The sequence below is a fragment of the Lytechinus pictus genome, chromosome 18 (assembly GCF_037042905.1).
Source record: "Lytechinus pictus isolate F3 Inbred chromosome 18, Lp3.0, whole genome shotgun sequence".
In the NCBI taxonomy this organism is placed as follows: Eukaryota; Metazoa; Echinodermata; class Echinoidea; order Temnopleuroida; family Toxopneustidae; genus Lytechinus; species Lytechinus pictus.
Genome location: NC_087262.1, coordinates 25901516 through 25913580, shown reverse-complemented (window position 1 = coordinate 25913580; position 12065 = coordinate 25901516). Strand labels below are relative to the sequence as shown.

The following is a 12065-nucleotide window of genomic DNA, read 5'->3' as shown; positions in this document are numbered from 1 at the left end:
CATGATCAAGGTCAAAGGTCATGTAAGGTCAAAGAACTTTGGCCACGTTGGGGGTATTTGTTGAATTGCCGTCATATCTCTATAAGTGTATTGGTCTAGTTCATAAAACGTGGAAATAAGAGTAACCAAGTATCACTGAACATCTTGTGCGAGTTATAGTAGTTTTCAAAATCAGCACTGCTGCTATATTGAATCGTGTGATGCAGGTGAGACGGCCAGAGGCATTCCACTTGTTGTTAAAAAGAAATCTCTGTAAAGACGCGCAAGCGTATAGTGCAAGCGTATTGAAGTCAATAAATTGACACAATCTCACTCCTTTGCCACACCTAGCGGAATGGATTTCCATTGGTTGAGTGATATGAGAGAACTATAAAAGCGCGTTTCTAATTGGACATTGATTAAAAAATAGGTGTGTCTTACAGAGATAAAATGAAGATAAAATTGTTCTCAGAATACCAATTCGGAGAGATTTAAGGGTATTTTATCTCACTGATTTTAACAGAGATAAAATATTTTATTTTATCTGAGATAAAATGGATCTCAGAATACAACCCTAGGGTATTAGAAAAAGTAGGATTTCTAGTTTTGCTTGACTTGATCCAATGTCGTGAGAATGAATTAAGAGATTGATTGATTGATTGAATTTATTCTTCTTCATTTCAAACAAATTGACAAAGTAAGTAGGAACAAATCAGAATATGAATAAAAGAAATGAAAAAAGGGAACTCACTAATAAGCATCGCTTGTTTATTTGAGTCCCCTGAAATAAATAACTGATTAAAGTTATGAGACATACCAAGTCTCATGCTTTAGGTGTAAGACTGCCATCTTTGAGACTCTTGCTCGTATCTCCTTCTCACGCCTATATCACAGCCTATCCCTAGACGCAATGCCTGTGATTTCATCCCGAGTCATGGAAAATCTCACGCATAACTGGTCTTTGAACTTGGCATCTCTGAGATCAGTGGAACTCAAGTGTTGATGCTTAACCTCTTTGTCAGTTCCATGTCTGATATTGCAGTTGTACATAATATGATATCAGTGTAACTCACCTGTTGACACTTACTCCTTTGTCATTTGCATCCCCCATATTCAGTTTACGTCAAAGTGTTGATGTGTAACTTCCTTGTCATTTCAATCCATTGTATTCAGTGTAAATCATGTGTTAATGCTAAAAACCTTTATTTTTTATTCCCCTATATTGTGCTTGTACATAAAGTTACTCAAGTGTTGATGCTAAACACCTTTGTCATTTTCATCCCCTATATATTCCCTGCAGAAGGGGTCGTAAAGGAGGTCGTAATGACAACTGTCCGACCGTTCCGAACCAGCCCAGCGAGGCTTCAGCACACTTCTTCTTTGAGTTGGCGAAGACCGTGTTGAACCGAGCTGGTGGTTCAAGCAGCACGGCGCTCTTCACCCAGGAGTGTACAAACTCTAATCACTCCGGGCCTCACAGAGGTCTTCATCTGTGTGCGTTTGAGATTGGATTGTATGCATTGAGACTTCATAATGCTGTTACACCTAACTGGCTTTCCAGGACATATTCATCTCATGTTTCATGGATTACAGGTTGGTTAAGTGTTTGTAAATCACTGTGGCCATTGTGCCTTATTATGACAGATAAAAGTGAGTGATATACATGTACATGTACTAGCATTTCCTTAAGTGATCAGGTATGATTCTTCTCTCTTGATCCATCTATTTCCACAGATTTAAAAATCTTGAAAATTACCCCCCAAAAATTATTGTATGTACATGTATATACAGGCTCTTCTCTATGGCTTCAATCATTTTTCTAGGGAAGCACGGTTACATTCCACTGGAATTTTAGGGTGTTAAAACTGAGTAAAATGTTTTAAAACATTTGAAATCAACCATCTCAATTACGCTCTCACTAGCGAACCAACATCTGTGATAAGATGGTGGACAAATGTCAGAATTTATCAATAAATCCTGAGAAATTACAGTTATTTCTGTCGAGTAAGTGTATTTCTATACCCTCAAAATGTTATTCTGTAATGCATTTTCAATTCCTGAAATGGCAAAATTTTCTACAGGAGGTTCGGTTGCTGCGCTCCTTCAAAGCCATCAGTTTTATTCTTTTTACATATATCTCTGTCTCATGCCTGAGTGATATATATCTGTCATTTACACTGATATCAATGTGATGCTATGGTTTCACGCCAAACATATCTATTGTAGTTAATTCTTAATTGATAAACTGTAACCCCGAAAGGAGCACACTAGTTAGAATATAAAGATATTAATAAAAGAAATTTGGTTGATATATAGTGTATTTTACATGCATCCTAGTTGACCTTGTTAATCGCTCACGGTCGGGAATATTTTGTTTTAAATAAAATTTCGTTATTGATATTTTACATATTTTCTCTATTATTGCACAATTTGCTGGAGCAGATTTCACCTGTATTTGGAATTCATGATGAAAAGTCAACGTACGTAGGAGTTTTCATTTTAGCTGACAAAGCAACTTTACTTCTCTAAAGAAATTTCTCATTTTAATGTATCTTCTTACCTTTAGGTCAAGCTATGGAGATTGGGAGTGCAGCTATCAACCTTCTCGTTGAAACTTGGGAGGGGCATCTTACTCCTACAGAAGCTGCTTCATTGGCTGACCGTGCTTCCAGAGGGCGTGATCCTAACATGGTACGAGCAGCAGCCCAGCTAGCTTTGTCTTGTCTCAGTCACGCTCACGCTCTCAATCCAACCGATGTGAACAGGGCACTCATGCAGGTAATGAATTTGTAGATGCATCAAGTAAAAATTTATCAATTTCTATTTTTGTTTTGCTTCTTTTCACTAAAAGACTGAGATTGTGTGGCGTAGTTTTATGTTAAAGTAAAACAAAGACTTCTATCTATTATACCTCTGTCATCTAGCACAGTGTAATATGTTATACAGATACAACATAATTTCAAAGTTGAACTGGATTTCTCCCAGTTTTTTAGCTTCTGGTTTTTTTTTAGTTGCTTTTATGGAAATTGATAGTAATTTTTGCTCTAGATATGTTCAGTGCTTGGAAACATTGTATGCAACATTATAGATATATATGTCATTATGTCATTATTCTTTGATAGTTATTTCTCTTAGTTTGCGTGGAAATTTTATTTGTGTTTACACTACAAAAGAGACTGCTGTGATTCTGGTTTGCTGATGTTTTTTTTTCTGTCTTCAGAATAGTTTATGAAATCTTTCTTTTCCAAGGACTCTGATAAACATTGATAATTAATCTCTTTTGCATTTTTAAGTCAAGGGTTGGACTTCAATTTAGAAAAATCATTGACTAACATTGCCCCCCCCCCCAAAAAAAAAAAAATGAAAGGAGGGGATTAATTTTTTCTTCTGTTCATGCCAATGACTTTTAACTTTAAACACAGTAGCATTAGTTGGGGGCTTTTAGACAAGGCCATTTTAGATGGGGGGATCATTCTCTTCCTCTGTGAATCTTTTGCCTTTGAGAGGACCCATAACTAGGGATGGTTTATGCACCATTGTATTTCAGTGTAAGGAGCAGGATATCATGATGTTACAGAAGGCATGTGTAGCTGTAGAAAGCGCAGCCAAGGGCGGAGATGTCTACCCAGAAGTACTGTTCAATGTTGCTAAGCAGTGGGAGTGGCTTCATGACAACTCTACAGGACAGGGTAACCATAGCAACCAAAGACATCAGCATCATCACCACCATCAGCAGCATCAGCACGATTCAGATGAAGACAAATCAACCGCAGCAGACGAAGGTACAGGAGAGGAGATTGGGCCTGTGGTTCCTTTTGTCAACGCACCTGTGCGGGGTATCTTACCACAGCAGCGGGTGGTTGGTCTCCCATATGGGTTGGCACAGCCTCACGCTGTACCAATAGTCTATCATCATCCAGAATACCAGGAGTATGTTGCTGTTGATCCTTACATGGCAAGACATCAGTTTGGTAATGCAGCTCATGCAATGCCCGTCGGAGATCACAGGTTACAACATCGACCTCCGATGCCTCCAGATGCTCACAACATGCAGTGGCTTCCACATCACCAATACCACGGTCCATGTCCTTACAACGCCAACGTAGCCATGCCAGGGATGGCCGTGTCTGTTCCCCGTACAGCCTTCCAACCTACGCAGGTCATGCAGCTTCCTCCAGGACAGGCCATGGCTCAAAGACCCATCATCCAATATCCAATGCCTCCCACTATCATCCATGCACGGCCTAACGTGATTCAGCAACAGCAGCACCCTGTGCAGCCTATCCCTAACATGGCCCAACCTATTGCCCCTCAGCAACACCCAGGACTGTTTTATCTTCATGCTACTTATAGGGTTGGTATGTTAGGTATTGATACCTTGGCTAGGAGAGTCCATGATGAGAGAACACAGTCTAGGTTCTCTCCTAATCCTCCATATGGTGAAGATATCAAGTGGCTCATGGAGATCTCTAAAAGATTAGGTAAGTCTCACTCTTCAAATTGGCAAGGAAAGTAGCATCGGTTTCTCCAAAGATAAGCTTCTGAAAAATGATTTGAATGTTACAGTTTCTTACTTTTTGGAAATCTTACTTCAAATTTCATTCATATATCAGAGACAGGGTCTTTTTCCATAGTGTATTGAGCCTAATGGTTTTTTTTATAATGTATTAAAAAACATTCTGAATTCTAATGATATATTATTGCATGCCTTTAAAATGTAAATTGTAATTTATTAAATGAAAACTTTTTATGAATTGATTCTTTACAATATTTTGATTGTGTACACTGCACATGTTTATTTGAATGTGTATTGACACTAATTGAATACTTTCTTCTTCTCTTCTTTTTCCAGGTGTAAGTTATGTTCAACAGTTCTGTGCATGTGTACTAAGTGTGGTGGTGAGTCCGTTTGTTCTACATACAATAACCTGGGAGGCTGCTCATTACCTGGCATCTATGAACCACACATCCGTTCAGGCTAATCTAAGATCCCCCATCTTGAGTCCCATCGTACAGAAGTGCGTTCAGATGTATATACAGTGTATACATCAGAGGATGTATCATATAACACCACCCGAGTATGATGATTTTATTAGTGTTGTTCAGAGTGCTCAGAAAGCATTCTCAATGCAGGCTGGTGGACAGGCACAGTTTAAAGACTTCATTCAGTCATTACGGAGGTTGCCTAGATGCAAGCATGATTTATGGGTTCGGCTGTCAGCTACGCTCTCACCAAGCCTCTTTGAGCATTCCTCTTCCTCTTCGGCTTCCTCTCCTTCCACCACTACTGTCTCAACCAATCACTGACAGTGTCTCATTCACAGTCGGGCAGGTCAAACCAATCGATAATAGTCTTTGAAATGTTTGGTTGGCAAAAATCTTTGGGGGACACCAAAAGTGAGAGACGATTCCTTTGCTATGAATGATGGGATATTGTGTGTAAATGTTTTCTTCCTGTCTCGTCAGTTGTGTAGAATAGGGAAAGCCAAATTCAATTTCATTTTGTGAATGTGTGTGCCATTTAGTCAACTGTGATACACAGTGAATCAAATCTCAGTATTTCTCTAAATTCAATATTTCTATAATTAAATGTCAAATATTTAAGCAATTCAATGCTTCCTTGGTCAGTTCTACATGTAGGTAAATGAATGTTATTTTCTCTTTTTTGCTTTTCTTGTGAATTTGATAATCCAAAAGTCTCTAGAAAGGGTTAACACAATATTCATATTTGTTATCCATGGGGTGTAAATACTCAATAAACTGGTTCTTTTATAAAGCAGGTCTTCTTACTTCTTATCCATTTTCATTCAAGAGAGCATTTTGTCCCACCCAAATGTATTTTTATGAAACAATGTACAGTTTAATATTTCAACCATTGTTATTTATTTCCAAAAATTTTTGTAACTGATAACTTGAAACTCATATGTTTTATTTTTGTTTTATATCCATGTGCAAGCGTATTTGAAGGACATGTGTTTTTGTATATAATAAGTGAAAGGATGGGTACTAGGAGAAAGACACTGGATTTGTAATTAATTTGATTGTAATATGGAGTATTTGAAATTATTCCAAGAATGAGTTGTGAAAGTGATTTAAAGTCAAGATTGATTAATCAATTGTAATTGTAGTAGAGCAACCGGTTTTGACTCTGTTACAATAGAAAATGAATTCCTTGGTTTGAGCCAAGATAAAAAACTGAAATCTTATTAGTGTTAAGACAAGTAGCGATTAACCATGGAATTACTTTGTGGCATGTAAATGAAAAGAGGTATTTGTGTATCATCCTATTCCCAATTTTCAGAATATTTACCTCTAATTCTGCACCAAAACTTTCATTTCATTCTACATTTACAAATTTTGGAAATGAATTGTCCCATCTCTTTAGATATTGACTTTTTGGTCTGCCTAAAGTAATTTGGGGCTGATTTTGGTTTTAATGTTCATTTGAAAAGAAAGACATAAAAGCAAAGAAATTCTATTTAAAGAAAAAAAATGTAAGAAAAAAAATTGGCATTCATAATTTGCCATGAAGAAAACCTACTAGGTGGTTACCAACATGGCATTTGCCCCCCCCCCCCCTCAAAAAAAGGGGGGGGAGAAATGTGGTCTTTTGTATGCAAATAATGTTTGCATGTGAATTTGTGTGCTTAATTCACATTTGGTAGAAAAAATGATAATCTTTTACCAGTAAAAAGAAATGTGGACATCAAGTGTGAGTGCAGTTGGTGGTCAGGATATGAAGAGGGGATCATGGTCCTGCTTAGTCCTAGATACCTTCTCAATAGCCCCAGTCCTTATGAGTTTAAAACTAAGGGAATTTCTCTTATTTTCAGTGTCTATTTATGATTTTATGTTAGCCCTTTGGCTACTGGAACTAATTGGTCCCTGTTTATAACCATTAGGATTATTTCATTTATACAAAAGTCAATAGGTTATCAAGAAGCAGAATATATTAGGGGAACATCTGAATGTTTCAAATATTTTCAAATATATGTCTGAATTAAAGGATTTTATACAAATGAAAATGGCATGCCGGTATACATGTACATTGTATATTCCATCAATATGAAGAAGATACAAAATATATTTTTTGGCAGGGCATATGAAATGTGAGCTCACAAAACACATCACAGAGTTGCAAATGATTCACAAAGGTATTTGTACACAAGATGAAAAAAAATACAAAGCAATTGATTTTTAAATCTTCCTTTTTTTTTCCTTATAAAAAGTAGCTGAAGCCTGACATACATTATTTCTCTTGCTTTTCATCTTTAAAATCAAGTTCAGATCCTGACATGTATCAGTTACTACATGTAGATATAATCTCAGAAATCATCATGTTATCATAAATATATATTGACAAAGAATTAAATTCAGTCAGTTTGCTTAATTATTTCTTTTTTTCTATTATAAAATCTTAAGATTATTTGCTACAAATTTAAAGTATTTCACATTTCATTTTTTATTTTTTTAATTGTCAATTTCCTACTTATTTATTGAAGAGATCTTTTTCCGAAATGTATATTTTTCAATGTTTTCCTATGTGTAATATGTGTATAACTAGATGTATAAACTTAAATGAGAGAAAAAAAAATCTTACCCCTCTGTTCTCAGGATTATATTAAGCTACCTTTTTAGAAGTATTGTTGTTTAATGTTTAAAAAAATATGTGCAAAGGGTTCAGCGTTTAACTTGTTTCATTGTCACAAGTCATATATATGTGTTTGAGATGTTGCTGTAAATAGCTATTTGATCTCATCTGTATATACATCACTTTTAGATCTCTCATGTTGATTCTGTGAAGCTTCTCCTTGTAGCTGTAATAGAACTTGATTTTATGTAACTGTATGGAAAATTGTCAGTTCATCTCTTCCATATCTAACACAATCCATAGATTTTCTTTGGTTTCTTTATTTTTAATCCACCTATGGTCTATGATGTGTATGGAAAATAATAAAAAAAGCTAGTTGTTTCATGGCATTTTATGTACTAGATAAGAATAACTTTTATCTTTATAATGAATTGAATTTTGGGAAGCTCAATAGGATTCTAATGATATTTTGATATCATGTGAAATACATGAAGAATGAGAATTATTACAATTCTTACAGATTATCAACATTTTTTATTCAATGCATATTTTGCCAATCCTTCTAGAGAATGATCAGAAATACCACAACACTCTTTATTTTTTCACAAAAATTTTTTAGGACTCCTACTTGACTTTCCAAATGCAATTTGTTTGTAAAATTGTTCTTAACGTACACACAGTTTTATGAAATACTCCTACGGTTACTTGTAATTTTTTAGCTATGAAATACTATGTTGCATCAGCTCTGCATTGGGATTTCCAACTTAGAATGATACCACATGTGATCTGTGTGTGTAAAATTAGGCACTGATCTACTTTGTCTAATCTGACATACATGCAATGTTGTACATGTACTTTAAGATACATGTCATACCAATATTATGAAGAGAAGTATCTGACTTTATTGTTATATCAAGAGACACTGCAAATGCTCCAGTCATCTATGTAGTCTCTGCCAAAAGATGGGTTTTTATTCTGGATACACTATGAATACAATTTGGAAAAATAAGCATCTTGGGAATCAGGGCAATATAACAGTTTCGTGTGATAGTAGGGACTTTTCGGTTTGCATGTTCACTTTGCTATGTCATTACGTTGCAACAGTCTGCTTGGTGTTTTATCCATACAATGTTTGTTGAATGGAACTCTGTGACTTAGCATATTATCCTGTTGAAAGATGTTATGTGATAGCAAACAGTTGATATATCAGGTACGTTGATACATTAGTCAAGGCTGGGCATGCCGAGTGTCTTAGTTTGATATATCAGGTACGTTGATACATTAGTCAAGGCTGGGCATGCCGAGTGTCTTAGTTTGATATATCAGGTACGTTGATACATTAGTCAAGGCTGGGCATGCTGAGTGTCCCAGTTTGCTTTGCTCAATCGACTTTGAATGCTGTGAACCACGAAGCAGAATATGGAGTATTATGTATGACATATGATGTAGTTACATGTAATACGTAGCAGTCCACTGGTGAATGTACAAATCGAAAACTCTCTAATTACTCCCTAAGCTATATTCTAATTGTTGGAATAAACAAGAATGGAGAATACTCAAATAACAGGAGCAATAAGGATTTCAATCTGGATTTTCTGTGCAAAAAAATGCGCTCATCACTTAGAGCATTTTTTTGATAATGTAATTGTATTTTGGAATTTGAAACCGTTTTGGAAACACCCACTGTAAGTGTAACCATGGAGAAGCAACTTGATTTTCACATTTTCATGAACTTGAAATACAGAGTCTAATATATTGTAATGATAGTCATTCATACACATTTGTCATCATAACAGGCAGAGTGTTAACTTCTTTTTACAGCACAGGTGCAGATGAATGGCAACAGAATTGGCTTGCATAAAAAGGAAACGAGTTTTGCCCTTAGCCATTTAGTCTTTGAATGTGATATGTTTTAATTCTGGTCTTACAAGGATGCATCACTATAGGATCATTTGTCTGTATGATTCGGAAAACCACTGAAAAGAAAAAAAAAAATCCTTTTTCTTAAATAGGATATTTGTAACATATTACATTTGTTCTATTTGAAGAAAAGAAAGAATCATTCAAAAAAAGGAAATACTTTTGTATCCCTGTCTATATAGGCATCAAAATAGCCCAATCCTTTATGGTTTAAAAAAATGCAACAGAAAGAGATGCAATGAATTTCTGCACTTCTTACTCAAATATACAACATATTTCACCTTCAGCAAAATGCACCATTTTCTATCTACAAAGATGTACATATGACCTTTTAAACGTGCAATTACACAGCATGATACTGTGTACAAATTACTTAAGATTATTACAGACTGAATTTATCACTGGATACATGTAGAAGGTAATTCTTGTTAAAACTGAATTTTCCACCCTGACTTTATTATTAGTTGATTTCAAAGTTATATTTCATTTCCTATCCTACAATTTTACCTCAAATTCAAACAAAATGATGAAACTATGATACATTTATGTTGAATCATGACTGTGTTTTAGCTCCCCAATGTAAGGAGGAAGCTAAACAAAGAAGTCTATTTTACATGTTTTACTCAAAACTCGAGATGAATTCAATAGAAATGTGTAATATATAGATATATGTCTTCTTTTTAAGTATGATAGTAAACTGAGTGTGAGAGAGTATGAGGATTAGGATGACTTTGTTTGAATGAAACAACCAAAGATAACACCAGGGCCTTGTCTTACAAAGAGCTACGAGTTAATCTCAACTATAGAAAGCTAGCAATGCTGACATCTAGAATGCATATGCCTGTTTAAAGTGTATATCTTGATGATTTATTACTGCATGTACATGTATGGCGCAGGTCTACAGGGGTGCACCCTGTAAAATTTGAAAAATGCAGTAATTGCGCACCCCGTAAAAACAGCGATAACCCTTCTGACATTTTTGTCTCACCTGCATAGCAGAGTGAGACTATAGGCGCCGCTTTTCCGACGGCGGCGGCGACGGCGACGGCGGCGGCGGCGTCAACACCAAATCTTAACCTGAGGTTAAGTTTTTGAAATGACAGCATAACTTAGAAAGTATATGGACCTAGTTCATGAAACTTGGCCATAAGGTTAATCAAGTATTACTGAACATCCTGCCTGAGTTTCATGTCACATGACCAAGGTCAAAGGTCATTTAGGGTCAATGAACTTAGACCATGTTGGGGGAATCAACATCAAAATCTTAACCTAAGGTTAAGTTTTTGAAATGTCATCATAACTTAGAAAATATATGGACCTAGTTCATGAAACTTATACATAAGGTTAATCAAGTATCACTGAACATCCTGCATGAGTTTCACGTCACATGACCAAGGTCAAAGGTCATTTAGGGTCAATGAACTTTGGCCGAATTGGGGTATTTGTTGAATTACCATCATAACTTTGAAAGTTTATGGATCTGATTCATGAAACTTGGACATAATAGTAATCAAGTATTACTGAACATCCTGTGCAAGTTTCAGGTCACATGATCAAGGTCAAAGGTCATTTAGGGTCAATGAACTTTGGTCAAATTGGGGTATTTGTTGAATTACAGCCATAAATTTGAAAGTGTGTTGGTCTAGTTCATAAAACTTGGACATAATAGTAATCAAGTATCACTGAACATCCTGTGCGAGTTTCAGGTCACATGATCAAGGTCAAAGGTCATGTAAGGTCAAAGAACTTTGGCCACGTTGGGGGTATTTGTTGAATTGCCATCATATCTCTATAAGTGTATTGGTCTAGTTCATAAAACGTGGAAATAAGAGTAACCAAGTATCACTGAACATCTTGTGCGAGTTATAGTAGTTTTCAAAATCAGCACTGCTGCTATATTGAATCGCGTGATGCAGGTGAGACGGCCAGAGGCATTCCACTTGTTAATACATTTTTTGGCTTGTCAAATTTTACCCGATGGATATGTCCAGTATTTGGGGCTGATGATTGTAATTTTTTTTTGGCTTGTCAAACATTTCAGGCAAATTCACACCACATTGAGGTGTGACTCTGGATTTGTGCTTGCTTTAAGGACGTTCCACAGTTAAAATGAAGTCCATGTCATTTTCACCAAATTTTGCAGAGTTACTTTGGTATCTATGCATTATGATAATGCAAAAAACAATATAGGTTCATGTGCTTATTTTTTTTCTATGGGTCTTCAAAGTCGCCGTATATGAATGATATACAATCTTGCGCAATCAAGAGAATCATGCCTCTCTTAGACCTCACGAATTCACCAAATGAGTTTAAATCATCTTTACTCAGTGGATACAGCATCAAACTTCATCAAATTTTCAAGATATATAACAAAGTGTATACCAAAGTAAGAGAAAGTCTTTTAATTGGTGAAACTATATCAATTTGGAGTCAGCAGTGCCCTCATATGGCAAGAATGGTGCAAAAACTCGGAAAAAAGAAATCTTCAAAGACGTGAATCGACTCAAAAATTAAAACAGTATTTTGTAAGATGCCCTTTTTTCAAAATCCACGTCATTTTCATCAAATTCGGCTA

General features: G+C 35.7%; 1 protein-coding gene across 1 annotated transcript in view; it reads left to right on the top strand.

Moving 5' to 3' along the window:
• LOC129282044 (zinc finger SWIM domain-containing protein 8-like) overlaps nucleotides 1–9528 on the top strand; it is a 28771-nt gene extending 19243 nt beyond the window's left edge. The window contains exons 14-17 of the mRNA XM_064112813.1: nucleotides 1280–1572; nucleotides 2546–2757; nucleotides 3527–4460; nucleotides 4832–9528. Coding sequence (XP_063968883.1) covers nucleotides 1280–1572; nucleotides 2546–2757; nucleotides 3527–4460; nucleotides 4832–5286 — 1894 coding nt within the window. The 3' untranslated portion in view covers nucleotides 5287–9528. The remainder of the gene's footprint in view (nucleotides 1–1279; nucleotides 1573–2545; nucleotides 2758–3526; nucleotides 4461–4831) is intronic.
• Nucleotides 9529–12065: the final 2537 nt, after the last annotated feature.